The 27,759-nt window shown below is 56.4% G+C and overlaps 5 protein-coding genes and 1 non-coding gene across 11 annotated transcripts in view; 4 read left to right on the top strand and 2 right to left on the bottom strand.

The window, feature by feature from the left end:
- The window catches only part of Col11a2 (collagen type XI alpha 2 chain), a 28,734-nt gene extending 25,333 nt beyond the window's left edge, over positions 1-3,401 (bottom strand). The window contains exons 1-3 of the mRNA XM_008840190.3: positions 3,129-3,401; positions 557-706; positions 246-456 (exon numbers count right to left, since the gene is read on the bottom strand). Of these exons, the coding sequence (XP_008838412.1) occupies positions 246-456; positions 557-706; positions 3,129-3,210 (443 nt within the window). The 5' untranslated portion in view covers positions 3,211-3,401. The remainder of the gene's footprint in view (positions 1-245; positions 457-556; positions 707-3,128) is intronic.
- Positions 3,402-4,395: 994 nt separating this feature from the next.
- Positions 4,396-11,174, bottom strand: Rxrb (retinoid X receptor beta). Of its 4 annotated transcripts, none has more exons than XM_029566902.1 (11): positions 10,763-11,164; positions 9,954-10,171; positions 9,118-9,274; positions 8,591-8,770; positions 7,162-7,334; positions 6,914-6,973; positions 6,542-6,671; positions 6,215-6,347; positions 6,008-6,111; positions 5,615-5,720; positions 4,396-5,511 (listed from the first exon to the last, which is right to left on the bottom strand). In XM_029566902.1, the coding sequence occupies exons 1-11, from the start codon at positions 11,004-11,006 to the stop codon at positions 5,364-5,366; spliced, it is 1,653 nt and encodes a 550-aa protein (XP_029422762.1). In that variant the 5' UTR covers positions 11,007-11,164; the 3' UTR covers positions 4,396-5,363. The 4 variants fall into 4 exon arrangements, with proteins under 4 accessions (XP_029422762.1, XP_029422763.1, XP_008838406.1 ...); XM_029566903.1 differs by having other exon boundaries at positions 6,008-6,099; XM_008840184.3 differs by lacking the exon at positions 6,914-6,973 and having other exon boundaries at positions 10,763-11,174.
- A 190-nt stretch (positions 11,175-11,364) lies between these two features.
- Positions 11,365-15,253, top strand: Slc39a7 (solute carrier family 39 member 7). The gene is made up of 7 exons (XM_008840188.3): positions 11,365-12,185; positions 12,275-12,443; positions 12,829-12,882; positions 13,004-13,162; positions 13,295-13,435; positions 13,627-13,823; positions 14,424-15,253. The coding sequence occupies exons 1-7, from the start codon at positions 11,769-11,771 to the stop codon at positions 14,694-14,696; spliced, it is 1,410 nt and encodes a 469-aa protein (XP_008838410.1). The 5' UTR covers positions 11,365-11,768; the 3' UTR covers positions 14,697-15,253.
- A 202-nt stretch (positions 15,254-15,455) lies between these two features.
- Positions 15,456-17,541, top strand: Hsd17b8 (hydroxysteroid 17-beta dehydrogenase 8). Its single transcript, XM_008840211.3, has 9 exons — positions 15,456-15,528; positions 15,686-15,891; positions 15,970-16,086; positions 16,197-16,289; positions 16,389-16,474; positions 16,593-16,677; positions 16,859-16,901; positions 17,096-17,170; positions 17,345-17,541. The coding sequence occupies exons 1-9, from the start codon at positions 15,483-15,485 to the stop codon at positions 17,359-17,361; spliced, it is 768 nt and encodes a 255-aa protein (XP_008838433.2). The 5' UTR covers positions 15,456-15,482; the 3' UTR covers positions 17,362-17,541.
- A 1,124-nt stretch (positions 17,542-18,665) lies between these two features.
- On the top strand, positions 18,666-23,301 carry Ring1 (ring finger protein 1). 3 transcript variants are annotated; one of them, XM_029566929.1, is made up of 7 exons: positions 18,666-18,804; positions 19,304-19,426; positions 20,557-20,717; positions 20,809-21,024; positions 21,639-22,028; positions 22,416-22,689; positions 22,895-23,301. In XM_029566929.1, the coding sequence occupies exons 2-7, from the start codon at positions 19,349-19,351 to the stop codon at positions 22,994-22,996; spliced, it is 1,221 nt and encodes a 406-aa protein (XP_029422789.1). In that variant the 5' UTR covers positions 18,666-18,804; positions 19,304-19,348; the 3' UTR covers positions 22,997-23,301. The 3 variants fall into 3 exon arrangements, with proteins under 3 accessions (XP_029422789.1, XP_008838404.1, XP_008838405.1); XM_008840182.3 differs by lacking the exon at positions 18,666-18,804 and adding an exon at positions 19,041-19,211; XM_008840183.3 differs by lacking the exon at positions 18,666-18,804 and adding an exon at positions 19,046-19,204.
- A 3,544-nt stretch (positions 23,302-26,845) lies between these two features.
- On the top strand, positions 26,846-27,057 carry LOC115071554. Its single transcript, XR_003850649.1, has one exon. It is a non-coding gene; the product is annotated as a small nucleolar RNA U3 (small nucleolar RNA).
- Positions 27,058-27,759: the final 702 nt, after the last annotated feature.

The following is a 27,759-nucleotide window of genomic DNA, read 5'->3' as shown; positions in this document are numbered from 1 at the left end:
AAAAAGACCAAAAAAAAAAAAAAAAGAATCCCTGGAGTTTACTCCATGCTTAAAACACATGGGTGTCGTGCAATCATTTTCTCACAGTCTGTTAAACCCAAACTGTGGTCAAGAAGTGACAAGTGTAGGCAGTGGGTAAATGTGCTAAAAGGACTCACAGAGTTCCTCAGTTTAGGAAATGGGGGTTCTGAGGCACTTCTGCTGACAGCGTGGGTCAGGCAGGACAAAGGGACAAACCAACTTACTTGCCATCTGCTAAACTAAGACCTCGGAAGACTGGCTGAGCTGGGGGTTGTGGCCATCCAGTTTGGTCCTCGTACAGAAAGCGGACCGGTCGGCCAAGCTCCAGGCCCAGCTGTTGGATACCCTGGGCACTGTACAGGGTCAGGAGAGGAGCCTGGAGGCCAGGTCGGGTCCGGACAACAGTCAGCAGTGAGAAATCTTTGGGAAAACCTCCTGGTACCCAAGAGAGAAACACGGAGTGAGAAGCAAAGAGATCTTGGTGACACCAACACAGGCCTCACCTTACCACCTCCCATGCCTCAGCAACCCATACCTGGGAAGAGCTGGCGGGTGGGGGCACTAAGCTGGGCAGGTCGTGACACTCGGTAGGCCACATCGGCTGGACAGATCCCTTTTGCCTTCCGCACACCATCAGGGAGGGAGGGGAACCTCAGGGCACGTAACACATCCACAGAGGGTGTACCTGGGAGAGTCCATGAGGGTCAGGGGACAGAACATGCCCCCAGGAGGGTCTAATCAGAGGGTACCTGGATCTAGACCTCAGCTTCCCAGGGCTCTCTGGAAGAAAAAGGTCACCTCTCCCTTGCATTCTCCTGAAGGGGGCTATGGAAGGGAAGGACAGTGACCTGGAGGGAAAAGCAGCCCTGCCTGGCACGCAACTCCATGCCTGCTCTTGCCCTCCCCATCCCAGCATGCTGCTCAGACTCACTCTATCTCTGTCTTGGAGTCTGTAAATCTCTGCTAAGATTTCTAACTTTTGCTCTCTGCCTTCATCGGCCTCCCCTCCCTCTCTGCCTCCAGTCTCCCATCACTGCACCTGTTCACCTCTCTGACCAACTCTCTTCTGTCTTCCTGTCTCCTTTGTACCCTGTCCGTCCTTTTACTCTCCTCTTTTTCTTACTCCTTTTCCATATCTCCCAGTCTAGGCTTCCTGGCATCTGTTCCATCTCAGCACAAACAACATCTGGGCAATCGATCATCTTGGGCACAGGAGGGGCAGGGAGCCGCCGGCGAGAGGCAGCTGTATGAAAGGGAGCTTCCAGCTGCTGCAAAGACTTGGGGTGGAGGTGGGGGACAACCCTCTGTGTGCTAAGGAAGAAGAACAAGTCGCCCAGAAGCCTGAATCCCCAGGCTTGGAAAGGGGAAAGAGGAACTGAAGCTGCCACCAGAGCAGGAGCAGATCCAGGGACCCAAGCCACACTTCTGTAGATCCCATCACAGCACTTGTCCAGACCTCAGGCAAGCTCCTACACCTGGAATCTCAGGCCTACCCTGCCATGCCCCCAATCCAAAGATTCAAGATGCAGGCCAGCAGCCATGTCTCCCCAGATCTCAGCTTCCTGGGCCCAAACTCCGTGGATAGTAAAAGGCCACTGGCCCTTGGTTCAATCCAGGCTCATTCCCCAGGAATACACATTTCTCACACCATCCACTCCATACTAGAGAATTCCCAAAGAGAGTTCCAGCAAAACTGGTGAAAGTGTGGGGCAGGGCAGAGGCCAGGGCAGTCTGGAGACCAGAGCTGGGCGGAGTGGGTGAGGTGGGGCAGCCAGGAGAGAAAAGGCCCTTTGAATCCAGGAGTACTGGAAACCACAGCCTTCCCCACCCCCGCCGAGCCTGGCCCCCCAGTGCCGCAGCTTGGCAAACACCCGCACACAAGGGCGGCTTTGAGAGACCAAGGTGAGTGAGACAGAGACACAGAGACTCACAGAGACCCCAAGCCAAGGAGACCTCGGAGGCCCCCACCCTCCACCAAAACCCAAGGGAAGATCTTTCCAGCCTGTGCTCACTGCCCACAGGCCCTCCCACCTGGAACCACATACTCACCCCACTGTCTCAGACCCACGGGCACCCCATCACTCAGCCTCCCAGCCTCCAAAGTCCTGTCCTGAGCTCTCAGGAGTTCCACGGTAACCAATCTCCTCCTCCACCACTCAGCCTCCAAATAAGATAGTCACTGTGGTCATCCCCCGCCTCCATGCAGAACATTCCTTCCCCCAACAGAAGACCCCCCCCAGACTCTGTAAACAGCCTGTACTTCATTTTCCTGTCAATTTTCAGCGCTTTCTGTGATCTAATCTGTATCTTTTATGTTGCTGTTCTGCCCGTTTTCTCTCCAGAGCAGAGAAGAAATGAATAGTTCAGTTATATACAAATCAGTCCCAAGTGTTTCCAGGAGTGAGGAGCTGGCTCCAGGCTACCTAAACCCAGTCCTCCCAGGCCCTTATTCTGACATCAAATCCCCTTTCCTAGGATCCTTTCCCCTCTTGGGGGTTGGAGGGGATCCGGTCTGTGGACACCAGGGTCCCAGGGGAGTCCGGCTGGCCAGAGGGGGAGGGGCGGGGCAGGAATGCAAAGAGTTGGCTCTGGCCTCAGACACCTGATCCTGGCCTGTCCGGCGGCGGTCCTGTTGGCAGCCAGCCCTGGTGCTCCCTAGAGCCAGCTGCGTGGCAGCATCCAGGGCACAGGGAGGGGGTGGGGGACCTGAACAAGATGGACAGCAGAGGCATCCCTTCTTCCCCCAGCTTTCTAGGCTCTGCTTTGATCCACAGATGTTCACCCCTCATCCTTTTCCGGTCAACCCTGGTATCCACTGCCTTCAAGTCAAAAGCCTGGACTTGGCCATCCTCAGGTCTTTCTAAGGCCAAGCCTTCAGTCTACTCAGAGATCTCCACTGTGGTCCCCACCCTGCTGGCATTACCTGCCCTCCGCCAGTCATTTCAAGGGAGAGGTTCCTCTACTGGCTCCAAAGGCACCCAGGTGTCTTGCCCTCCAACACCCTGGATCCCCAAATCCCCTTAGACTCCGAAGTTCCTGCTCAGGGCATCAATCTCTTCCCAGCAGATGCTCTGCTCTCCCGCTCCAGACCGGACTCCTCCTCTTACCTGTCCAGCCCGGGACAGCGCTCAGCCCCAGCACCAGAGGCAGGAGAAGGAGGAGGCGGTGGCAGCGGCTGCACCGCTCCATGGCTGGGCGATCGGAACGCCCGGTCCCTAGGACCCCGGCGGGTCCTGGGGCTGACAGGAGACAGCAAGCCGGCTGGGAGCCTCGGAGCCAGGACTTGGCGGGTGGTCAGAGGCCCTCCAGCGCTGGCGGCTTTCAGCAGCCCAGCTCCATGCACCGTGCCGTCGGGGCTCGGCCGCTGCTCACTCCTCGGTGGCCGCCGCTCCTGTGCGTCCCCGGCCACCCCGGCAGCTCAGAGCCCCCACCTCGCCCCCGCCCCCCGGTCCGGCCCCCGTCTCCAGCCGCCCGCCCACAGCCACCGAGGGGAAACCCCACCCCCAGACCTCCACCTGGACAGAGGGGCATGGGGGTGAAAGCCCTCCCTCCTGACCCTAGACCAGGGGTACCCTGCTCCTGGAGGGATAGGGGGCTGTATGCACCCGCGGGCTCTCAGGGCGAGGACAACGGATCTTTTCTAGCCCCTCCCTTTTCTAGGACCCAAGGTCTGGTCACTTGTCCAGGTCCCGCCCTTGGGGGCCCAGAGCCCCTCTGCAGAGTCCTGGGCGGGACTCGGGGAGGGCTCCCCACGCCCACTCGCAGTCAGGTCTCCATAATTACCTCCCTCGCTCCGCCCCGTGTAATTACAGAGCGGTCCAGGGCCGGGTATTTATAGACCAAGCTATAGATAGTGACCGATAGGGGGGGAACGGGGGGGGTCGCCAAGCGGACTGGAGGGAGGCCCGAGATGACCAAGGGGGGACTAGGTAAGGCAGCCCAGGTGGAGCAGGACACCGACGTGACCGCAGGCCCCTGTCGGAAGGGTCTGGAAAGGGGTCACTCGGGGACGTGGCCGCTCCAGGAGCGCCCCTCGGGGAGGCCACACCTGCCCCCAGGGCACGGCGCCGGGTCTGCCCGGACCCCGCGGCTCGGCCCGGAGAAAGACGGAGCACGGCGCCGCCGCCCGCTGGCGCGGAGGGCACCCACAAACAAGGCGCCTTTGAGCGCGCTGCCTCCTCTGCCTTCTGCGCGCCCCGCCCCAGCCTGGCACACCTCTCCACCCCCTCCCGACAAAGCGCGCCTTGTCCCCCGCCCTGCGCCTCTGGGGCCCCGCTGAACCTCGGGCCACGTCCAGGGAGCGTCCTCCGGAATCCCCCACACCCAGTGTGCCACGGTGCCCACCCCCAGGCAGTCACATCAATCCAGAAAATAGTGATTTTAACTGGAAAGCGATTTTATGTGCGCGTGAAAGAGGAAAGGACCCCGAAGAGGAGGTCCAGGGCAAACACCATGCAGCCCCGCACCCACCTCTGCAGGCTGGCCATCCCCTTCAGTTCTCAGTGAGGGTCCCTGTTCCCTAGCGGTGTGCCTGGAGCCAAGGAGAGCTGTGAAGGGGAGGCCCACACAGACCAGCCCTTCCCCAGGGTGGGTGAGGAAAGGGGAAGACAGCCCTGGAGAGCCCCAAAGACAAACCTCCTGAGGGCCCTGCTTGCCACACACCACACCACCACTGGCATTTCTTAAGTCAACTTGGGGATGTACAGTACTTCTTTGAGTCTAACTGTAAGTCTCTATCCTCACAGGAAATTAAAAATAGCAGTTTGTTCCTCCATTCCATCAGCCCCTTCACCACTACCTTTTATTCTTCAGTCTGACTGCAGGTGATATGTGAAAGAGGACTCTGGGCAGGAGACAGTGGCAGGGCCCCTCCCTCTCCCCCCAACTGCCAGGTATGGGAGGACAGAGGGCTATCAGAGCCCTCTCCCATGTCCATCAGTTTGGGGGGCCTGCCCCCCAACACCCCTCTCTAGGAGAGCTCCATTTCCACTCTTCGGATAATGAAGCCAGGTTCCGGGAGCAGGGCCAGTGCTTTGTGCTGGGAGAGAGCTGGGGGATGAGAAATCACTCCAAATCATGGAAGACCCCAACAAATTCAGAGACTCAAGGCCACTGAAGGTAGATGTCTAGTTGTCACAGGGATCTGGGGTCCCCTCTGACTCAGAGATCAAGCAAACCCTGCAAAGGGTTGACGGAACCCCTTGGAAGTCAGGGAAGCCCCTTCTGTTCCGTGCTCCTTGTCCACAGCTCTGGGTGGGCCCTGGGCCCTCCCACCCTGCCCAGACTCATGTCCTCTTCCACTGCACTCCCCACTCAGGAGGAGCACACATGTGCATCTGGGTTCAGGCCAGCTGGTGGGGAGCCTCGAGCATCTCCATGAGGAAGGTGTCAATGGGGGTGTCGCCAATGAGCTTGAAGAAAAACAGATGCTCTAGACACTTAAGGCCAATGGACCGGAGGGCAGGAAGACGTAGCAGCAGCTTGGCAAACCTGAGGTGGGAGCAAAAGAGGAATGAGAGCCAGCATCACTGGGGCCCCAGACACATCGCAGTCTCTCATACCCCAGGGGCCACAGCCCCAAAGCCCCTCTCACCGGCCCTGCTGCTCAGGGTACTTCTGCTTGCAGTAAGTCTCCAGTGATGCGTACACCTTCTCCCGCAGGACCTCCACCTCCCCAGGGTTGGAGAGGCCCTTGGCATCTGGGAAGTTGGGGAAGAAGGCAGGCAATCAAATTAGGCCATGCAGATGGGCCCTCAAGATGCCCATGGGAAACGAGGCTCATTGGGGGTGTGGGATGGGGTCAGAAGGGGAATGCACCAGTGAGGTGGCTTTATCCTGGGTCCGCTAAGAGATTTCTAGGTTGAGGGTCTTACTGAGGGGGACCACTGGAGAAGAAGAGGCTCCAGGGCTGCCTTGGACTGAGAGGCAGTGGCCCCTTACCTGGATTGAACAGAATGATTGCCTGCAGGTGGTGCCCCCCCCTTACCTGGATTAAACAGAATGATTGCCCGCAGGCAGCCAAGCTCTGTCTTGTCCATCCTCATGTCTCGCATTTTGGACACTAGCTCTGTCAGCACCCTGGAGAGGGACCTGCAGGTCACTCAAAGGTCACAGCTCAGCCAGCCTTGGACACGGACCAGCCTACAGCCCCACCCCTTCTACCTACAGGCCAGCCCTGATAAGGGCCACTGACCGATCAAAGATGGCTCCCACGCCTGCGGAATGGGCTGAGTTTCTGTGCACGTGAAGACCTGTGGCCAGGAGGATGCCATCTCGGACATCAATGGACCGATGGGAGAAGGAGGCAATGAGGAGCTCATTCCAGCCTGGGGGCCAGAGGGCACCAAGGGTCAGCAGCCAGACACCAGGCCATGGGATTCAAAGCACAAAGAACAGAGGGGTGAGGTCAGCAGGCGTGGCTCCCTGAGTATGCCAGGGAAGACCACTGGGGTCACGGAAGGTCGAGGAGGCCAAAGAGGAGTCAAATGTCAACAGGTCAAAGGGATTCAAGGTCACTGACCTGCCCGTAGCAGTATGACCTGGTCATCCAGAGGTAAGGAAGAAAAATGGGGGATCCTCTTCGCCCACTCAACAAGCGTGAATAGCTGTTTGTCAGCTGCCTGGCAGATGTTAGTCACGGGGTCATTTGGCTGCAGGGACGGGGTGTAAGATTTAAGGAAAGTGTGGAGATACACTAGGAGACACCTTATAGGAGGCTCATGATTCTCCGTCCTTACACATCATCTGCCCTTGAGCCCCCTCTAAGCCCATCCCTGTCGTTCATGGAAACCAAGACTGATCCTGGCTTGCCAATAGGAGCAGAGACACAGGAGCTCTGACATCCACAGATACTGATTTTTTGAGAGAGTCTCACCACAGAGTTCTGACTGACCTGGAACACGCTATGTAGACCAGGCTGGTCTTGAACCCACCGAGATCCACTTGTCTCTGTCTGCCAAGAGCAGAGATTACAGGCATGTGCCACTATTCCTGGCTCACCTCAGATAATGAGATGCCCTTGTTTGTTGGCACTTCCAAACCAGGACAAGGCGAGGAGAGTTGGAAGGGGGAGACAGAGCACACCTAGCACCCTCCCCAAGCCCCCATCATGAAAGAGAAGGGATCAACCCCATCACTCACGCTGCTGCCGCTACCCCCGGTTCCCCCAGGACCCTCAACGCCTTGGTCACTCTTCTGCTCCACAGCAAGCTCTGCCTCCAGGATCCTGTCCACAGGCATCTCCTCGGGGGCTCCCCCAGCCCCCTCCCCATCCCCGTCCTTGTCCTTCCCCCGCTGACGCTCCTCCTGTACCGCTGCAGGGCGGGGAGAAAAAATGGAAAATCAGAAGCCAGCCATGTGGGGTTCTGAAGTATCCTGGGGCCCTTCTCAGGGCTAATGTCCCCTGGGAGACAGAGTAACTACAGAAACCCTTAGAAATGGTGGGCTAGGGCAGTCTGGAACAGTCTGGGAGCCACAGAGCAGCAAGGTGAGGCTCAGTGATTTTTACTTTTTGTCTTTTTTTGAGACAGGGTCTCCCTGTAGCCCCAGCTGTCCTGGAACTCACTATGTAGACCAGGCCGGCCTTGAACTCACAGAGAACCACCTGCCTCTGCCTCCTGAGTGCTGGGATTAAAGGCCTGCACCACCACACCCAGCAAGGAATCTAAATTTAAACAGGGTCTACTATGTGCTAAAAAAAAAAAAAATGCCAAAGTTTTTTTTGGGTTCTTTTTTTTTTTTTGAGATGGTCTCATTATGTTACCCTGGCTGGCCTTAAACTCCCGATATAGACCAGGCAGATTTTAAACTCAGAGATATACCTGCCTCTGCTTCCTGAGCACTGGGATCAAAGGCGTGCATCACCACACCTGGCTTCCAAACACGTTTTAACATGTACTTGAGTATGTTAAACAGACAGCAGTAGAATGAGCCCTGGCCTGGGTCCTAGAAGTGTGTGTTCTGATCCTGGCACTGTGGGGTTCATCTTCTCTAAGGCAGGAATCTGACAAGATATTCCAAAGTGTCTCTTAGCATTCCAGGAACCAGACTTAAGATGGACAGAGAATCTCTTCAGAGAGATTTGCTGCCTAACAGGGTAGGGTCACAGAGAACAGAGAGATGGAAACCAGAGGAACAAGGGATCAAAGGGAGGAAGGCAGTGCTCAGGCCAGAGAGGACACAGAAGTCCATCGTGAGTAGGAAACGGTTATCCTACCCAAAGACCAGACCGTGCTCAGGAAGGAATATGGCACCACACAGATCCACCCGAGGCAGAACTGTTAAGTTAGAAACTCAGGGCCAGAGCACCAGGCTGAGGAGGAAGGGGAAAGAGCAGTCAAGCACCACTCCCTGGAGGGGAGAGAGAGAGGAGAGAGAGAGAGAGAGAGAGAGAGAGAGAGAGAGAGAGAGAAGGAGAGGAGAGGAGAGAAGAGAAGAGAGAGAGAGAGAGAGAGAGAGAGAGAGAGAGAGAGAGGCGCCATAGGTTCCCCGGGTCTTCCCTGCGCCTCCTCCCAGCTCTCCCACAGGGGTGGGAGGACAGGACTACAGCCTGGCTGGGGCAGGTCCTTACCCTCCCTCTTCATGCCGGTGGCCAGGCACTTTTGATAGCGACAGTACTGACAGCGGTTCCGCTGACGCTTGTCCACCGTACAATCTTTATTGTCCCGACAAGAGTAGGTCAGGTCCTTCCGAATGGTGCGCTTGAAGAAGCCCTTGCAGCCCTCACAGCTGTAAACCCCATAGTGCTTGCCTACACGGAGAAAAAGATGGCGGTAAGAAAACTGCAGGAGACCTCCCCACTGTTGAGTCTCTCTACAATCTGCTCCCAGCAAAACAAGTCTAAATCCTTCCTGTTTCCCAAATACAGAGATGAGAAGGTAAGAGACAACCCAGTCCACTCTCCTCGGTGACCAGAATCCCTGCACTATCCCCCTTTCCCTCTGACTGCCCCCTACTGCATTTAACATGGATCTGAAGGTCTATTAGCTCCCATTTCTCCCTAGCTCTGCCCAACCCTAGGAGCCCCTGAGAACCCCACAGGCAGAGATTAACAGCCCATACGCTCCTTCTTTCTCCAGCCTGTGCAGAGCCCCATACCTGAGCTTCGGTCCCCGCAGATTGCACATAGCCGTTTGCCGGCCCCTGGGCCACCTGGAGGGGGTGGACAGTGCAGGCCCCGGGCCCCTAAGACCGGTGGCTTCACATCTTCAGGGGGGCCAGACCCACCCCCAGGGAGAGACACTGTTGAGTTAATCTGGGATGGGGGAAATAAAGAAGTCAAGGAGACTCATTTGAAGGGAGAAACCATTCCCTACCACTAGGTAGGCTCTGCACGACCCATTCCAGAGGGCACTGGAAACTCCATGGTCTGTGTAAAGGACCTTCCCTGGAGCGCTGCCTCCAGAATGGATATCCACCATTCTGTAATTGTGCAGTACAACGACCCCGAAGATCATGCATCTTGAAAGGGCGCATAGGACCAAAAGGGCAGCAAGGCCCTGTGAGATAGAAAAGGACATCAGGAATACTGAGTTTTGGTGGACAGACATGGTGGCTCACGCTTTTAGTCCCAGCACTCGGGAGACAGAGGCAGGCGGATCTCTTTGAGTTCAAGGCCAGCCTGGTCTACATAGTGAGTTCCAGGACAGCTGGGGCTACAGGGAAACCCTATCTCAAAAAGACCAAAGAAAAAAAAAAGAACACTGAGTTTTGGTTTGTTTGTTAAAGGAGTTAGGGAAGAAGCACCAAAAAAACCATTCACCTCCGGAAGGGCAAGGGGTGTCACAGAGACCCCAGACTGGCTAGGATCGGAGGACAGGAAATGTCTGTGGGCCTTAGGGAAGTTTACCCAAAGGTGGAAAGGGGGATGGGGGGTTAAAAGGTGAAAACAGGAAATGAAAGGAGAGAGGCAGTAATGGGTCACAACCTCTCACCTGAGGACTGCTGACAGGCCCGGAGAATCCTGGGGGAGCCGGAGGGGGTAGACCAGGAGACCCCATGGAAGAACTGATAACTGGGAAGGGGGAGCCCAGTGGAGGGGGTGGCATTGGAGGTGGAGGTGCTGAAGGGAGAAGAGGTGGGCCAGGAGGAGAAGGGGGAGGGATCCCCTGGGAAAGAGGATTTGGGGAGGAGCTGTCTGGGCTTCTGGAGTCTGAGAGAGAGGCACACACAGACAGGCACACATAGACAGGAGAGACAAAAAAAAAAAGAGAAAGTGAGCCTTTGATCATCCAAACGGATACTTTAATTTCCTAATCCCCCACCTCGCCCTGCCCCACCAACACCCCACAGCCCCCGCCCCCCAGGTCAGAAATCCCAAGTTGTCAAACAACCATTTTAAGGGAGGGGTGAAGAGTTTCCAAGCTCAGCATTTGAATGACTACTGGGTCATCGCAAGCACGTGGGGTGGACACGTCCACGCCTGGGTTCCTAGCTCCGGTCCAAGGAGCCAGAATGTGCAAGATGACAGGAGAAATGGAGAGACCCCCCCCCCTCAGGGTGCAAGGTCGGCCTGCAGACATCCAGTGCCCCCAGCCCCCCGGGTAGGAGGGGACCGGGTGTCCCTCCCACGCCCGGCACCTGCAGTGCAGGCCCCGAGCCTCCGGCACCTGCAGGGCGGAAGCTCCCCCTGCCCGCCCCGCCCCGGGGGAGGGCGCAGGGCCCCGGGACGCGTGTTTACAAACAAGGGGGCGGGAGCGCGGGGAGGGGGCGCTGGGCCGCCGGGACCCGGCCGGACACTCACCCCGCCCGCTGTCGCCCATCCCGTCCCGGCCAGCCTCCCCCGGCTCCGGCTCGGGCTCCGGGCTCGGCTGCTCTCCGGCCGCTACCGCCGCCGCCGCCGCCGCCGCCGCGGGATCCAGCCAGGGCCGCCGCCGCCTCCACCGGGACGCGACCCCACAATGCATCTCTCTCCTCACCCCCACCGGCCCACACTGCCCCGCGGCATGCGGCGGCGGGAGGAAGGGCGGGCGGGCGGCCCAGGACATGCTGACTGGGCGGGGCGCGGGGCAGCCGGACAGCCGCCGGGGAGCTAACCGGGGGGCTCGGGCCGCGCGGCCAAGCGCCGGAGGAAACAGGCTCCGGCCTGGCTCGGCTCGAATCAGGCACCGCGTTCGGCCCGGGATGCCAGTGACAGCGCCGATGCGGGCGCCATCTTGGTATAGACGGGAAGTCTCGTCGCCAGCTCCCGCCCCCTCGCCGAGGTGGGAACCGAGGAGGCGGTCTCCGCCAGCCCGGCGGCCCGCCAGGCCCTCCGTGCCCTCAGCTCACCCCCGCCACTGCGCATGCACGCCGCCGCTAGGGCCTCGCCGTCCGGGGAGCGCCGCCATGTTGATAAAGGGAGCGGGGCGGAGGCAGAACTTGCTGATCTCGCGCGAGTTTGTAGCGTGACTGCCACGTCCGAGCAAACCGGGAACCGGTGAGAATTCTCTGCTTTTTAGGCCTTTTCCCCCAGCTAGTGGGTCATAGAGACGAGGGCCCAGAGTGCACGTAACGTGGAGGGTCGGAGGGTAGAGCTGTCGGAGAGGAAGGGTGCTGTAGAGCTGTCGGAGAGGAGGGGGCGCTGCATCCGGGAAGAGGGTTCGAGATCGAGAGAAGGCGTCTCAGGAACAATGTAAGGGGGGTACAGACTGCAAGTGGGAGCAGCCCATAGACGTGGACTGAGGACACGAGAGAAGGAAAGCAGACCCCCACGTAGATAGGGTTGGACATCAAGTGGAATCGTTGTCTCTGTCCCTCTGGTCAGCGTGATGGCCGGGGGCCTGCGGGTGCCCCACTGGGTGGCTATGGGACTGCTGACCTGGGCGGCTTTGGGGCTACTTGTGGCCGGACACGGGGGTCATGGTGACCCGCACAAGGACGTGGAAGAGGACTTCCATGGCCACAGCCACGGGCACTCACATGAGGATTTCCACCATGGCCACAGCCATGCCCATGGCCATGGACACACTCACGAGAGCATCTGGCATGGGCATGCCCACAGCCACGACCATGGACATTCACATGAGGATCTGCACCACGACCATGCCCATGGCCACTCCCATGAGAGCCTGCAGCTCGGAGGACATGGACATGGACATGACAGGGAACATAGCTATGGAGCCTCTAGGGGGACTGGGACTCCAGGCATCAAGCAGCCCCTGGACACTGTAACCCTCTGGGCCTATGTGAGTCCCCAGGGGCTGTGGGGGGAAGGAACTGGTTCCTGGTTATTGGAACATTCCATGAACTTTGGCCCCCGACTCTCCTTCACCAGGCACTGGGGGCCACAGTACTGATCTCGGTAGCTCCATTTTTCGTCCTCTTCCTCATCCCTGTGGAGTCAAACTCTCCCAGACATCGATCTCTGCTCCAGATCTTGCTCAGTTTTGCTTCTGGGGGGCTTCTGGGTGATGCTTTTCTGCACCTCATCCCTCATGCTCTGGGTAAGTAACTTCTGGACTCTACCTCAAAGCTTATCCTAGGGCTGAAGAGGTGGCTCAGCAGTAAAAGCACAGGCTGTTCTTCCAGACCTTAGTTCAATTCCTAGCACCCACCTGGCAGCAAACAACTGTCTGTAACTCCAGTTCCAGGGGATCAGATGCCCTCTTCTGGCCTCTGCAGGCTTTGCATGACATGGTTGCACTTACACTCATGCAAGCAAAATACACAAAATCAGAATAAATTGAAAAAAATCCAAGTTTAGCGTATTTTATTCTTTGGGGGAGAAAAGAGTTCTTTCTCCTTTATGACCCCTGCTTTTCCAGTTCCCCAGATACACATCCCTTGAGTCAGGTAGTCTCACCCAGCCTTTTTTCCTACTTCCTACAGAGCCTCATTCTCACCACACTCTGGAGCATCCAGGACACGGACACTCCCACAGTGGTGAGGAAGAGATGGGTATAGGGATTGGGGTGCCTGGAAGTCTGCTCTTGTAACTCCTCACCTCCTGTGAGGAGGAATCTGGATGCAGCCCTCCCTTCACGCCTCGGTGCTTCCTCCCCAGGTCAGGGACCCATTCTTTCCGTGGGGCTGTGGGTTCTCAGTGGAATTATTGCCTTCCTTGTGGTGGAGAAATTTGTGAGGCACGTGAAAGGAGGACACGGGCATAGTCATGGACATGGAGATGGTCACACACATGGAAGTCATGGACATGGAAGACAGGGTGAGCCAACATTGCTGGTAAAGTCACATTGCCTGCCTCAGAATACACTGAAGGTCTGATGGAGAGAGCTTCCCATGGAGGACGTGTCAAAAGAGTCGATCCCCACTCTGACCAACTCCTGTCTTCCCTCAGAGCGCCCTTCAAGAGAAAAGCCCAGCTCAGAGGAGGAAGAAAAGGAAGCAGGGGGATTGCGGAAGAGGAGAGGAGGGAACCTGGGGCCCAAAGATGTGCCAGTGAGACCTCAGAACCCTAGAGAAGAAAAGCCAGGTTCAGGTAAGGGATGGGGTTGCAAGCCCTGTGAGGGCTGTCTGAATCTCACAGGATGCCATGGCAATGGCAGGTGTCTGGGAAACCCTGAGGGGCTGCATGTCAAGTGGCCTCTGAGGAGACAGGAGGGAGGCTGAGGAAGACTAGGACTGGTGGTGACAATGCCTCTGATTATTTTATTGTCCTCTCTGCAAAAGACCTGCGCGTGTCTGGGTACCTGAACCTGGCTGCTGACTTGGCACACAACTTCACAGATGGTCTGGCCATTGGTGCCTCCTTTCGAGGGGGCCGAGGGCTAGGAATCCTGACCACCGTGACTGTCCTGCTACATGAAGTGCCTCATGAGGTTGGAGACTTTGCCATCTTGGTCCAGTCTGGCTGCAGCAAAAAGCAGGTTGGTGTTGGCTGTCATTAGTTCCAAACAATTTATACCGTCTGTTAAGCATGAGGGAAAGAAGGTGCTTCCTTCGCCCAGAGCTCAGTGCTGCTTCCTCACTGTGGTCTGCACACGTGCACAGCCTAACAAACCAGGCCTGTTGGAAAGACCTCTTTGATGGCGTTAAGATTTTTCAGAAAGTGTCTGTTTTAGAACTACACCTCCTCACCCTTTTTACCTAGCTGGAGGTGGGAGGTGGGGGTCATCCTTTGGTGTGGTTCCTCAGGAGCCCTCTACTGGTTTTCTGAGAATCATTCACTGGGATCTGAGGCTCTCTGATTAGGCTCTGAGCTCCAGGTCTGCCTGTCTCCGCTTCCCAGTGCTAGGAGTACAAGCTGCACCACCACACTTGGCTTTTTATGGGGTGCTTGGGATCCAGAGGCAAGTCCTCATGCTTGTTTGGAAGCACTTTATCAACTGATCACCTCTCCAGCCCCTTACCTAGCTTTCTGCTCCCCAAAACTATGGGCTCCCACACAGCTATACCCCGCCAGCCACAACTAAACTACTGATAATCTTTAGCTGTTAATGAGTCACACTCTCTTTTCTGCCCACCAGGCGATGCGTCTTCAGCTACTGACCGCCGTAGGAGCCCTGGCAGGCACAGCCTGTGCCCTCCTCACCGAAGGAGGGGCAGTGGGCAGTGAAGTAGCAGGAGGTGCAGGCCCTGGCTGGGTTCTGCCCTTCACAGCAGGTGGTTTCATCTATGTAGCAACAGTGTCCGTGTTGCCCGAGCTCTTGAGGGAGGCATCCCCATTACAGTCGCTTTTGGAGGTGCTGGGGCTGCTGGGGGGAGTTGTCATGATGGTACTGATTGCCCACCTTGAGTGAGGGGTGGGATAATCTGCCCTACCCCTGCCCCAAACCTCTACCTGTAACTCCAGGGAAGGGTAGTTGGGGGCCCTGGCCAAGGATACTTGCAGAGGAAGGAGCTTTAGCCTAGAATGACAACTTTGGCATTGGGGCCTTCAGGGCTTGGCAGTCATAAGAGAGAAGGGGAGGCCAGAGGGACCAACGCATTGGACACTGCCCAGCAGAACTGTTGGTTTTGGAAGGATAAATGGGACCCTGAGGAAGGCCTGGCTGATGGCTGCCTACCTGGTGGTCCTGGTCCCTCTTGTTCTCAGAGGACCAAGGTGCTGTACAGGGTTCCCCAAGGGCCACCACTCTCTCTTGCACCGGTTAGTGGAGGAAAACCACCAGGGAAAACCTGGCAGAGGAAGCACCAGGAGGCATTGGGGAACCATCAATCGTGTGTCCTGATTTGGGGTGGGAGAGGGTTAGTTGTTAAAATCTCATGGCCTAATTTTTGTTGTTTCTAATTCATTTTATATCATTGAGTCGGGGAAGTGGCGACCGGAAATAAAATACTTGGATCTTCTACCCCACGCGCAGTCTTTGTCTTTTGGGGGGTTGTGGGGCCCCTTGTCCCCAACTCCCTAGGCCCCCCCGAGGGGTGCTGGGAGGCAACGCCCCCACGGTGGGAGGTCTGCCCGCTTGATGGCCGCAGCTCGCCGGGGCCGGTGGGATGCCATTGGGCCTGACTTGGCCCTCGCCACGCCCCCCGTGCACTCGGATTGGCTCCGGGACCGGGCCGCCCGCCCGCCCGCCACCGCCATGGCTGCTCAGCTCCGGCTCCGCTCCGCGCTTGCCCTGGTCACAGGTTGAGGGTCCTCCCAGAGTGGGTTGGGGTCTGGGGCGATGTCAGCGCGCGCGCGCCCCCTGGGGGCTCTGGCCCTTTTGCCGAGTTTCGCCAACTTTGTGATCCCTGACCCGGTCCCATCCTCTCCCGCCCTGGCGGGCTCCCCCCCCCCCACCAGGTGCGGGCAGAGGCATCGGCCGCGCGGTCAGTGTGCGCCTGGCTCAAGAGGGCGCTGCCGTGGCCGCCTGCGACCTGGACGGGGCCGCGGCACTCGAGACCGTGCGGCTGCTGGGCGAGCACCGGGCGCCCGGCGGGAAGCACGCCGCCTTCCAGGCCGACGTGTCGCAGGCCCCCGCGGCCCGGCGCCTGCTGGAGCAAGTGCAGGTGAACCGCGGGTGGCCGCCGCACCGCCCCTCGCCGGCCCTTTGTGCCGCTCGTGTTAGCCTCCTCCTCCCTCCATAGGCCTGCTTTTCTCGCCCGCCATCTGTCGTTGTGTCCTGTGCTGGCATCACGCGGGATGAGTTTCTGCTCCACATGTCCGAGAAAGACTGGGACAAAGTCGTAGCTGTCAACCTCAAGGTGGTGACCTCTGAACTTGTGACCGCTGCCCATCCCCGGCCTAGGGAAGGACTTGGAGGAGGGCAGCCACCCCCGCTGACCTTGCCAGCCTTGTTACCCTCTCGTGCCAGGGCATCTACCTAGTCACTCAGGCTGCAGCCCAGGCATTGGTGTCCAGTGGTTGTCCTGGCTCCATCATCAACATCAGTAGCATCGTTGGAAAGGTCAGGTTGAGTTGGGGCAGGCCAGCTAGCCACGTGGGCCCCGGGAAGAGGCTCCCCTTGGAGACTCCTGACTCACCCTGGGTCTCTGACTCACCATAGGTGGGGAACATTGGGCAGACAAACTATGCTGCCTCGAAGGCAGGAGTGATCGGGCTCACCCAGACCGCAGCCCGCGAGCTTGGACGGTGGGTCAGACACGTTGGGGTGGGGGATACTAGGGAGACTTGCAGCTGGCATGCAAGGGTCTGAAGGGAGGGGTCGTGTCCTTTCTAGGGTCAGCATCTGAGGTCTCCCCTCCCACAGACACGGGATCCGCTGTAACTCAGTCCTCCCAGGATTCATTACAACATCCATGACCCAGAAAATCCCACAGAAAGTGAAGGACAAGGTAGGCTGTGGGTGGAGGGCAGAGCCTGTCAGAGAGGAGGCCTCTGGGTAAAACTGCCTGGCATAGTGCAAATAGTAAGTATTCAAGTATGAGGGACCAAGACGGAGGAATAAAAAGTCATAGACTACCTAGAAAAAAAAGCTCGTAAAAGAAACTTTCACCCACAAGTGTTCTCTTACAGGTGACTGGAATGATCCCGTTGGGACACATGGGGGACCCTGAGGGTGAGCATGAGTGGGGAGAAGGCTCTGAGGAGGGGACCAGTCTTAAGAGAGCCTAAAGATCAGTAGTCCTGTTGAGGTCTCACAGGGGTTAGTGGATGGTGTGAGTTTAGGGCTTTGGGGGGCCTGGAGGGAGCAAAGCTCCTTTGGGTCTGTGGGACTGAGTGGTGCTCCGCCCTTCCCCACCATCCCCCTAGATGTGGCAGATGTGGTTGCGTTCTTGGCATCTGAAGACAGTGGATACATCACAGGGGCCTCAGTGGAAGTCACTGGTATGAGGCCTGCATGTGAAAGGGTGGAGAAGTGGAACCCCAACTATGAGAAAGTGAGGGGGGGCCTGCAGTCTGGAAGGGCAGAGGCAGCCTAGGCCTGGGACAGAAGTGGGTGCCCCCCAGCCATCTACCTCTTCACCCAAGCACCTGTCCCAATGTTTCTGCCCCTCCCAGGAGGTCTTTTCATGTAACTGCCTCAAGAACCCTGGACTCTGCTCACCCCCCACTACCACTCTGCCTGGCCTCCCGCTGATGAGGACTCTAAGTTCCCAGGCTACACAAGGGGGTGGCAGTGTGTGGCTCAGGAATGCTGAACATGGAAGGCAGGGGTGCTTGTGACCCTAATAAATTCCAAATCCTCTTCCCTGCCACCTCCGGTTCTTGTGTCCAAGCCCTCAGACCCTTCCCCACCTCCCCCTCTCTCCCTTTCCCGAAGGATTGTTCCCTTTCACTGCCTGGTCTCCCAGGGCAACCCCCGCCGCCGGGTGTGAGAGGAGAGTGTATGTCACTGTGTATGTGTGACACTCTGGGTCTTTTCAGAGGGAGGGGGCTCTGCCGCACCCCCTTTCACTGGTCCTGCAACGCCAGTACCCTCCCCCCCAACTCCCCGGGTCCTTATGGCCCCCAAGGGTGATTTGTTCTCGGACCCATCCTGGTGTCCAGTCTGGCCCTGGAAGGGGGTCTTGGAACAGGTGGCCCTCCCCTATACCCCTCCTTTCTCTCAATTTCCCCCCTCCCCCTTTCTCTCCACCTTACAATAGCTGCAGCCGGCCTGGGGTCGGATGGGGGGGATTAGGGGAGGGGGCCAGGATTAGGGGAATGGACCAGCCGATGAAAGGGGCTGGAGGAGAGCAGAAGGGAGGGGGCTGGAGAAGGAGGAGGAGGAAGGGGAGGGGGTCCGTGCTAATCGACTCTGGCGCCCACATAAGGACTGGCCACGGACTGAAGGAGAGGACAGGGAAGTAGGGGGGAACTGGATGGAGGGGGGAACCCACGGCTGACTTGTCCCAGAGACAGGCCACCTCCTGGCAGGCGCAGCCCAAAATCCCGGAGCCCCAGCTCAGGCTGGCGGGGGACCGAGCGCCCACGACGGCTCTTTTCCCGGTGCGCCCTTCGCATTCCCTGCCCTCGATGGAGATGGCCCTGCTCCTTCCTCTCCTCTCTCCTCCTCCCCGTCCACTTCCTGGACTCCAGAGTCCCGGAGAGGCTCTGCCCACTTCCCCACGCCAGACACTCCGCCCGTGTCCCCCCAACTCCCCCATGGGGGCCCCATCTTGTGTGTCCCTGCTTCCTCGTGGCGCCTCCCTCCCCGCTCCGGGCCGCGGCTCCTGATTGTCCAAACGCAATTCTCGAGTCTCTGGCTCCGGCCGAGAGTTGGGTCTGGACGTCCCGAGCCGCCGCCCCCAAACCTCGAGGGGGAGAGGGGGTCGGAGGGGCTGGGGATAGGTTTGGCGGAGGGCGGGCCGGTCCCCGGGGTGGCGTGGTGGTAGGGGGATCCCGGGCACTTGGGGGACCCCACTCCCCACCCCCCCGGTGCAGCGCCGGGACCTCCGGGCTGGTGCCGAGCGGCTGAGGCGCTTCCGCGGCGTGCGTCCCCTGGGATCCCAGACCCCAGCTGCGGAGAAGTTGGGGAGGTGGGTCACCCCGACCGCGGAGAGAGAGGCGGCCCGGCCCGGGTCCCGCGCGCTCCAGGCTCACGGCGCGCGCAGGTGGCGGGGACCGCGGTGCCCAAGTACGTGCGCCTGCCCAGGGCTGCACGACCCCGAGCGAGCCCCACGGGGGAGGGGGCAAGCCCGGGTCCACGTCGCGCTCCACGCGCGCCGCGAGGGGTGGTGACGTCTCCGCCGGGGGGGTGGGGTGCGAGGCGGGCGGAAGTGACGTTGGGTCCGAGCGCCCGGGCGGGCCATGGCGGCGGCGGCGGGAGCGGTGGTGTGAGCGGCGGCGGCGGCGGCGGAGGACCGAACGGACTCGGCCGCACAGCCTGGGCCGGCCCCGGGGACCTAGGCCCGCGGCGGGGGAGCGCGACGGACCGCGGTGCGGGGTGAGGGGCCCGGCGGCGCGCGCGGGGCCCGGAGGCGGGGTCTGCGGAGGGGCGGCCCCGGCAGGGTCCCCTCTCCCCCCCCGCCCCCGCAGACTCCTCTCGGCGGAACCCTGCTGGGGGGTCTGCTCCCGGTCACCATGACGACGCCGGCGAATGCCCAGAATGCCAGCAAAACGTGGGAACTGAGTCTCTATGAGCTGCACCGGACCCCGCAGGTGACAGGAATTCTTCAGTTCCCGGCTTGCCCCCTCCCTCCAGCCAGCCCCCATCACACTCACTATTCTCTGCCCCCCCCCCGTTCTGCCTTGGAAATCACTTTCATCTCTTTTAAAGCACTTTTACATTTATTTCATTTAATCTGGTTTTCATCAAGCCTTATAACCGCCCTGCGGGGGGGTGGGGGGCGCTGCAAATACTGCTATCCTAATTTGCAACCCGGTAAACACGCCAAAAGTACCTTTCTTGTTTCTCACCTCTCATAGGTCAGGGTGCACAAGGTTCATCCTGGCAGTTTAAAGAGAACTTTTACAGCTCCCCCTCCCCGATTTCTGATTCAGCAGCCCAGAACCTCAGTCTCTGGTTTTGAACATGAACCCTAAAATTGTAGTACCTGCAGTATACCGTTGTAAGAAAGTCTGTTGACTGGGCTGGAGAGGTGGCTCATGGGTTGAGAGCACAGGCTGCTGTTGCAGAGGACAAGGGTTCAGTTACTCACAGCACCCACATGGCAGCAAACAACCCTCCATAACTCCAGTTCCAGGTGATTCGACGCCATCACTTGACCTCTACAGGCATTGCACACATGGGTGCACTTACATACATACATGCAGGCAAAATACTCATACACATAAAATTAAAAATAAATCAAAGCCAGGAATGGTGGCACAGGCCTTTGATCCCAGCACTCAGGAGGCAGAGGCAGGCAGAGCTCTGTGAGTTCAAGGTCAGCCTGGTCTACATAGTTCCAGGACAGCTGGGGCTGCAAGGAGACCCTGTCTCAAAAAGACCAAAATAATAATAAAAATAATTCAAAAGTTATATTAAAAGAAAGTCTGTTGAATAAATCTTCACCAAACCACAAATCTGTGCTAACCCAACCCCTAGTCCTCTCACCAAACCTCTGGCCTTCCTCTTCTAAAACTCCTAGTTAATGAGCCCTCACCCTTTCCAATCTCAGTTCTGTCCAGCTCTGTGGCCCCACTCCATCCCTGAATTCCCTTAGTTGGACAGGCAGATGGCTCCCCAATTTCTGCAATCTTGCTGTCTTTCTCAAAATCCCTCTAGTGAAATGCTTGTTGCTTAAATCCCTTCTCCCCTCACCCCACCCTTCCACTGGCTGATCCAGGAAGCTATCATGGATGGCACAGAGATTGCAGTGTCCCCTCGGTCACTGCATTCGGAACTCATGTGCCCCATCTGCCTGGACATGCTGAAGAATACAATGACCACCAAGGAGTGCCTCCACCGATTCTGCTCTGACTGCATCGTCACAGCCCTGCGGAGCGGGTAACAACAGGGAGGTTTGAGATGGTGTGAAGGGGCCCTGGTCTTTGGTGAGGGGAACTAACCCCCCAGGGCTTCCTTTCTCCCGTCCTAGCAACAAGGAGTGTCCTACCTGCCGAAAAAAGCTAGTATCCAAGAGGTCTCTACGGCCAGACCCCAACTTTGATGCCCTGATCTCTAAGATCTATCCTAGCCGGGAGGAATACGAGGCCCATCAGGACAGAGTGCTCATCCGCCTCAGCCGTCTGCACAACCAGCAGGCACTGAGCTCCAGCATCGAGGAAGGGCTTCGGATGCAGGCCATGCACAGGTGTGGAGGTCTGGAGCCGGGCCACTCCTAGCAGGGCTGGAGGGGTGGGTCCGTGGGTCAGCCTTCTCCTACTGTCCTTGCCGTCTGCCAGCCTCTGACCTCAGTATCCTAAGAGCTTCCCACAGCCCGATTGTTCAGTCTGGAAATTGTGGGTGCAAACCGCAGCTGCTCTGCTATCAGAAAAAGGAGATTCCCCCTCTAACCTTCTAGAAGTTAGAGCAGTCCGGTGATTTTGCACATACACTTCCTAGGCCAGCATCTGTCAGCCTGTAATATATTGTCCATATACCTGTGGGTCTTGTTTCAAATGTGAACTGAGTGAGGCAGTCTGGAGTCGGGCCTGACAGCCTGGATTTCTCAGGCTGCCAGAAAGGGATTATGTAGCTATTCTTGAACCACTTTGGGGTCAAGTGCCTCAAACAAGTTCCTAACTCTCTAAGCCTATTTCTTTAGCCATAAAATAGAGACTGAGTACGTTTGGTACATTGTCAACATGTAATAAATATTTGGTGTTACAGTTAGAATGTCCCTGAATTCTGAATTCTCTGAAGTTTGTAAAGTCTTTAAGACCTTGATTCCTGGTGCTTTCTAACCTGGACCACTTGCTTCTACAGGGCCCAGCGTGTGAGGCGGCCAATGCCTGGATCTGATCAGACCACCACCATGAGTGGGGGCGAAGGAGAGCCTGGGGAGGGAGAAGGGGATGGAGAGGATGTGAGCTCAGACTCCGCCCCTGACTCTGCCCCAGGTCCTGCTCCCAAGCGACCCCGAGGAGGGGGCGCAGGGGGCAGCAGTATAGGGACAGGGGGAGGTGGTACTGGTGGGGTAGGTGGTGGTGCTGGTTCGGAAGACTCTGGTGACCGGGGAGGCACCCTGGGAGGGGGAACCCTGGGTCCTCCAAGCCCTCCTGGGGCCCCCAGTCCCCCAGAGCCAGGTGGAGAGATCGAGCTTGTGTTCCGGCCCCACCCCTTGCTCGTGGAGAAAGGAGAATACTGCCAGACTAGGTAAGCAGCCCTGCCTTTCCCTATGGGACCACCAAGAAACCACACTTCACAGATTTCTGTCAGGCGGGCGTGGGCTTCAGGCCTGGGGATGTAGCTCACTTGGTAGAGTGCTTGCCTAGTATGACACCCTGAGTTTGCTCTCCAGCACCACATAAACCAGACTGGTATATGCCTGCAATCTCAGGCAGGAGGACCAGAAGTTGAAGGTCACCCTCAGCTACGTAACAAGCTGGAGGCCAACCTGGGATACATGAGACTTATCTCAAAAACCAAACAAATAAAAATAATAGGCTTCACCCAAACCCCCAACCAGCCTACCAGCCTTTCTGGAAAGTGCCCCGGGAAAGTGCCTGCTCCTGTGACCCAGCTTCTTCATCCTCCCTCCAGGTATGTGAAGACCACTGGGAATGCCACAGTGGACCACCTCTCCAAGTACTTGGCCCTACGCATTGCCCTGGAACGGAGGCAGCAGCAGGAGGCGGGCGAGCCTGGGGGCCCTGGCGGAGGCACCTCTGACACGGGTGGACCTGATGGGGGTGGTAGGGAGAGTGGGGGTGCTGGAGGAGGCGAAGGTCCTGAGGAGCCTGCCCTGCCCAGCCTGGAGGGTGTCAGCGAAAAGCAGTATACCATCTACATCGCCCCTGGGGGCGGAGCATTCACGGTGAGCGCCTAATAGCAATAGCAGGGACCAAAGGGAAGGAGGGCCACCCCCTTACCCTTGCTCTTGTGTACTCCTCTGTCCGCCCTCATCCTTCCATGGGCTCCATATTTTTTATATCAATAGCTTTTCTTCCCTTTTCCTCCAATCCATTTCCTTTTCCATCTTCAACTTTTTCTCCCCCTGCCTCTCTCTGTTTCCTCCCTAGACACTGAATGGCTCCCTGACCTTGGAGCTGGTGAATGAGAAATTCTGGAAGGTGTCCAGGCCACTGGAGCTCTGCTATGCCCCCACTAAGGACCCAAAGTGAACCCCACAAGGGGACAGCCAGAGGATCGAGAGCACAGGGAATCCCTGTGTCCTGACACCTTGCCAGCACATCTCCCAGTGCCCCCAGCCCAGCCATCCAGCCAAGAGGACACAAATGAGGGCAAATGACTTTTATACAAAGTATCTATCAGATTCTTCTATATTGTACAGCCCAGCACAGTGCTTCTTTACTGCCTTTTCTATTGACCCCCAACCCTGCACCTGTTCCAGGTAATGGGGAGTTAAGCAAGCTCCCCTTCCCACCCTCCTAACCAACAACAAATTTGCTTATTTCTTCTTTGAAGTCAGTTCTGTGTGCGTTTATCAGGGACATACAGGAAAAAAGATTGGGCCAGGCATGGTGGTGCCTGCCTCTTGGGAGGCAGAGGCAGGCAGATCTCTGTGAGATCAAGGCCAGCCTGGTTTACATATGAGTTCCAGGCCAGCTGGGGCTACAGGGAGACTTGGGGAGGAAGGACGAGAATCTGCAGGGAGTCAGCCTTGGAAATGGAGGGGTGTTGGAGGGGTAATGTCTCCAGTCAGAAAATGTGAATGAAGATCTGGAGGAGCTGGTTGTGGCATATGCCTTATTTTTGGGATCTGCTTGGCAGAGCCAGGAGGATTGCCAACAATTGGAAACTATATGTAGTGAGTTCCAGGCCAGCCTAGACTACAGTTACACTTTTTCTCCAAAAACCAAAAGGGGTTGGGGAGGAGAATGGAGAATAGGGAAGGTCATCTGTGAAGCTGGAGGAGAGAGGGTAAAGGTGGGCAGATAAGGTAATAGTAAGCTTGTCCACACAGCACTAATCCCAGACTGAAGCCCAGCTTCTGTGCCCAAGATGCAGAATGTGACCACACTAAAGCTTGTCTGTCTCTGCTGAAAAGGCAGGGGCACTGATGTTTACAAAGGTGACTTGTGTCACCGCCAAAGCTGGTGTCTGGAGCTGGTTGGAAAAGGGAGGAGCTAGGGAAGGTTGTGAGAGAACCTGACAGCCTCTGCTCCAGGCTGGGGCCCACCACTCCCAGGACTGCAGCCTGGGAATTAGCTCTGAGCTCATTCTGGATGACATCAGAGCAGAGGGGGCTGGAATTCCCAGGATGCAGCTTGCTTCAAGCCCAGGGCTGCTGGCAGGAAGATACTCCCCACCCCAGGTCCCTGCCTCTTCTTAGGCATTTGTGAGCAGCCTGGCCTGCAAGTGAAGTCGCTTGGCCTCCCTTCGAATTCCTAGTCTCTACCCCCTCCATCCTGGGACCCTCAAGCATAGTCCACACAGGCGAGAATCCTCCAGACACCCCCACCCCTGCAAATACAGCAGCCCTGGCAATCTGCCCACCCCAGGGTGTCCTGCAGAAGTACATGGCATCCGCTTGCCCTGGACCCCATGACCCCACACCCCTTTTTTTGGCTCCCCACAGGCAGCAGTGTTTGGGCACCTTGCCCCTGGAGGCCCAAAGGGAGTTGGCTTCTGTTCTGAGCCATTCCCTCTCCTCCCACACCTGCAGGAAGAAGTGTCCCCCCTCCCTCATTCCCAGCCAACTTAGCAGTGTCTGAGTTGCTGCCTTCACTCTGGAGCACCCTCTCCTTTGCATTTCTCTGTCTCAGCCCCCAGGGCCACCTTCATCCCCCTCTTGCCAGTTCTCCCTCCTTTGCCCCCCATGTGACTGAACTTCATGGACACAGCCACCTAACTTAGGGGACACCGTGTGGGAGGCCTGCAGGAGGCTTCCCTGGGTAAGTGTCCCCCACCTCAACCAGGCTTTCCAAGTCCCACCCCCACCCCCTGTGCACAGAGGAGGGGCCGTTTGAATGGGAGCTCCAGGTGGGTACCTCTTCCCTCTTCCCAGACACACACGGGTATTTCCTTCACACAGCCTGCCCGCTACTGACTGACCTCAGCCAGGTGAAAGACACAAAACACACCACTAGAGCGTCCTGCCAAGCAAGGAGGCACGGAGAGGAGAAAGCAGTCCAGCGGGTCTGGGATCAGATAGTTAATCTGCCTGCACAAGCCACTGGGCTCTTGCTGTGGTGTCCTGGCATGCAAGATGGGAAGAATAGGTGAGGTGGCAAGGCCAGTCTGGGCTACCTAGGTGAGACACTGTGTGATTGTTAGAGTTGTCAACTTGATAGAATTTTGAATCACCTAGGTGACAAGCCTTGAAGACATGCCTGTGAGACTATCTAGATACCCTCTTAAAATATCTATGAAGAGATTTGAGGGGGGAGGCTTTTTTGAGACAGGGTCTTCCTGTAGCCCCAGCTGACCTGGAACTCACTATGTAGAATTCTTTTTTTTTTTTAATGATCCATATGTTTACTTTTTATTAAATTTTTAGTGTTGCAGAGTTCTTACACCACCAAACCATGCCTGAGAATCCAGAAAAGAACAGTACAATGAGCAGCCTTACCCACCCACCATACAGTGTCTTAAAACTTGATTTATGTTGGGGCTGGAGAGAGGCTCAGCGGTTAAGAACACTGGCTGTTCTTGCAGAAGATCCAAGTTCCAATCCCAGCACCCACATGGCAGCTAACAACTGTAACGCCAGTTCCAGGGATCCAACAGCCTCTTCTGACCTCCTCAGGCATTGCACAACACAGGTACACTTACCTACACACAGGCAATACACGCATACACATAAAATAAAAATAAAATATTTTTTAAAAACTTGATTTATGTGCATTTTGACAATTTCACAACCTTAAAAAATTATAACAAGAATTGGAATTTACATCTGCTGCAGAATTCTTTTTTTATTTTATGTGGATGAGTATTTTGCTTGCATGTAGGTAAGTGTACCACGTGTATGCAATGCCCATGGCGGTCAGAAGAGGGCTTCCGATCCCCTGGAATTGGAGTTAAGGTGGTTGTTAGCTGCCTTGTCAGTTCTGGGAACCTCACCCCAATCCTCTGAAGAATTGTCTTAATTATATTAATTGATATGAGAGACTCATCTTAATTGTGGGCGGGACCATTCCCTGGGCAGGGGATCCTGGACTGTGTAAAAAGAAGAAAGTGTGCTGGGCATGGTGATGCATCGCTTTAATCCCAGCACTTGGGAGGCAGAGACTGGAGGCTCTCTGGGAGTTCAAAGCCAGGTTGGTCTACACAGCAAGTTCCAGGCCAAATAATAAATAAATAATAAAAATAAATAAATAAATAAAATGGCAGGTGAGGGGCTCCCATTTATATTTTACTGAGAGAGCTCAGGAGTTAAAAGTTGCTCTTCCAGAGGACCCTAGTTCAGTTCCCAGCACCAACATGGTGGCCAGCAGTTGTCCAAAACTTCAGTTCCTGGGCCTCTGTGGGCAGAAACATCCATGTTTGCACCTACATCCATGTAGGCAAAACACTCATACACATAATTTTTTTAAAGGGGGTCAAAGAGGGCTTTGCCACAGTGCAGCTCTTGGGAGTCTTGGTCCCAAGCTCTGGTCAGGGTCCTTGGTGGTCACCATCTACAATGTAGAGGTCAGTGCAGGAGAACCTCTGGGAGTCATGAGGTCACTGCTTGAGGTGGGGAACAGTGAGGTGTAGTGAGTGCAATCAGGAGTTGGTATCAGGGAGCCCAGGGCCAGGGCAGGCCTAGGCTGCAACTTCTCCCTGTAACCTTGAAAAAAACCATCATACCTCCAAAATGGAGAGTGCCCTCTCCCTAAACTCTTGACCCTGGGCCACACCTGTGGGACAGCCAAGGTCAGGGGGAGGAAAAGAAAGTAAATCCATTCTCCCCAGTTAAAATTAAGTATCTCCTGTCCTCCATCTGTGAAATTTGACCATTCTTTTGAATTTGTGTCATGAATGGATCCCATTCCCTAGAGTTTTCCTGGCAAGGTCATTTTTAAAAGACTATACTTTCAGGGATCATTTCTATAGTTTGTTACTAGAGAAGTTTCTCTGACTGTGTAGAGTACCTAAGACCATGAGGAGGAGACGCATTCTCTCCTGAGCGTGAAGCCGGCTCTAGGTGTTGCTTTAACTGCAACTGCTTTTTACCACTGATGATCGTTCTTATCTCCCTCAGGAGAGTAGAGGAAGAGAATGCAGTCTGAGTGGTTTCTTTAAAAAAAAAAAAAATTAAAAAAGATAACTGCGTCCCCAGATCTCCATGATCTCCTCCATCCAATTTTAGTCCTCAGGGTTGGAGAGATGGCTCAGTAGTTAAGAGCACTGACTGCTCTTGCAGAAGACCCAGGGTTTGGTTCCCGGCACCCACACAGTGGCCAAGAACCATACTTAACTCCATACTTAACTCCAGTTTCAGGGGATCCAATGCCCTCTTTTGGCCTCTGTGGACATTGCATGCATGTGGTACACTTATATACATGTAGGCAAAACATTCATACATTAAAAAAAAAAAAATTCATACGTTAAAAAAAAAAAAAAATTCATACGTTAAAAAAAAAAAAGAATTAAAAAAAAAATCCTAGCCCTCCACTAATCTATCCAACCTATCAATTCCCCAGAGGCTGCTGGGTACCTTATCCAGGCACTGAGGCCACACCTGCACCTTCATCAGATGTTGCCATTACCTGTGCCCCTCCTGCCTGCCATACTTCATCCTGGACTTCTAAAATCCTTGTTGAAATTGACTAGGAATAAAGCCCTGAAGGAAGATCCTTTTGTCCACACTGGAGACATTTTAGAAGAAATGTCCAAGGAAAAGAGGAGAAGTAGGGGTAGAGACCAGGGGAAGAAGCCCAGAGAGGGTCAAGGGGGAAAAAGTGAGAGGGGAAAGCTGTGTGAGCCAGGCACACTG

Source organism: Nannospalax galili, unplaced genomic scaffold (assembly GCF_000622305.1).
Source record: "Nannospalax galili isolate Female #2095 unplaced genomic scaffold, S.galili_v1.0 scaffold538, whole genome shotgun sequence".
Lineage (NCBI taxonomy): Eukaryota > Metazoa > Chordata > Mammalia > Rodentia > Spalacidae > Nannospalax > Nannospalax galili.
The sequence above is the reverse complement of the archived record's forward strand: the minus strand, read 5'-3'. Positions and strand labels throughout refer to the sequence as shown.

What these genes read in the sequence shown, in the direction of transcription:
- Rxrb (XM_029566902.1), bottom strand. Translation starts at nt 11,006, where the DNA reads ATGTCCTGGGCCGCCCGCCCGCCCTTCCTCCCGCCGCCGCATGCCGCG. An exon ending in GGTCATACTGCTACGGGCAG is followed by an intron (nt 6,348 to 6,541) that starts GTCAGTGACCTT and finishes TCTGGCCCCCAG; the next exon opens with GCTGGAATGAGCTCCTCATT. An exon ending in GTGGGAGCCATCTTTGATCG is followed by an intron (nt 6,112 to 6,214) that starts GTCAGTGGCCCT and finishes AGTGACCTGCAG; the next exon opens with GTCCCTCTCCAGGGTGCTGA.
- Slc39a7 (XM_008840188.3), top strand. Translation starts at nt 11,769, where the DNA reads ATGGCCGGGGGCCTGCGGGTGCCCCACTGGGTGGCTATGGGACTGCTG. An exon ending in TCATGGACATGGAAGACAGG is followed by an intron (nt 13,163 to 13,294) that starts GTGAGCCAACAT and finishes GTCTTCCCTCAG; the next exon opens with AGCGCCCTTCAAGAGAAAAG. An exon ending in AGAAGAAAAGCCAGGTTCAG is followed by an intron (nt 13,436 to 13,626) that starts GTAAGGGATGGG and finishes TCTCTGCAAAAG; the next exon opens with ACCTGCGCGTGTCTGGGTAC.
- Hsd17b8 (XM_008840211.3), top strand. Translation starts at nt 15,483, where the DNA reads ATGGCTGCTCAGCTCCGGCTCCGCTCCGCGCTTGCCCTGGTCACAG. An exon ending in CACAGAAAGTGAAGGACAAG is followed by an intron (nt 16,678 to 16,858) that starts GTAGGCTGTGGG and finishes GTTCTCTTACAG; the next exon opens with GTGACTGGAATGATCCCGTT. An exon ending in ACACATGGGGGACCCTGAGG is followed by an intron (nt 16,902 to 17,095) that starts GTGAGCATGAGT and finishes CCATCCCCCTAG; the next exon opens with ATGTGGCAGATGTGGTTGCG.
- Ring1 (XM_029566929.1), top strand. Translation starts at nt 19,349, where the DNA reads ATGACGACGCCGGCGAATGCCCAGAATGCCAGCAAAACGTGGGAACTG. An exon ending in AGCTGCACCGGACCCCGCAG is followed by an intron (nt 19,427 to 20,556) that starts GTGACAGGAATT and finishes TGGCTGATCCAG; the next exon opens with GAAGCTATCATGGATGGCAC. An exon ending in CTGGGGGCGGAGCATTCACG is followed by an intron (nt 22,690 to 22,894) that starts GTGAGCGCCTAA and finishes TTTCCTCCCTAG; the next exon opens with ACACTGAATGGCTCCCTGAC.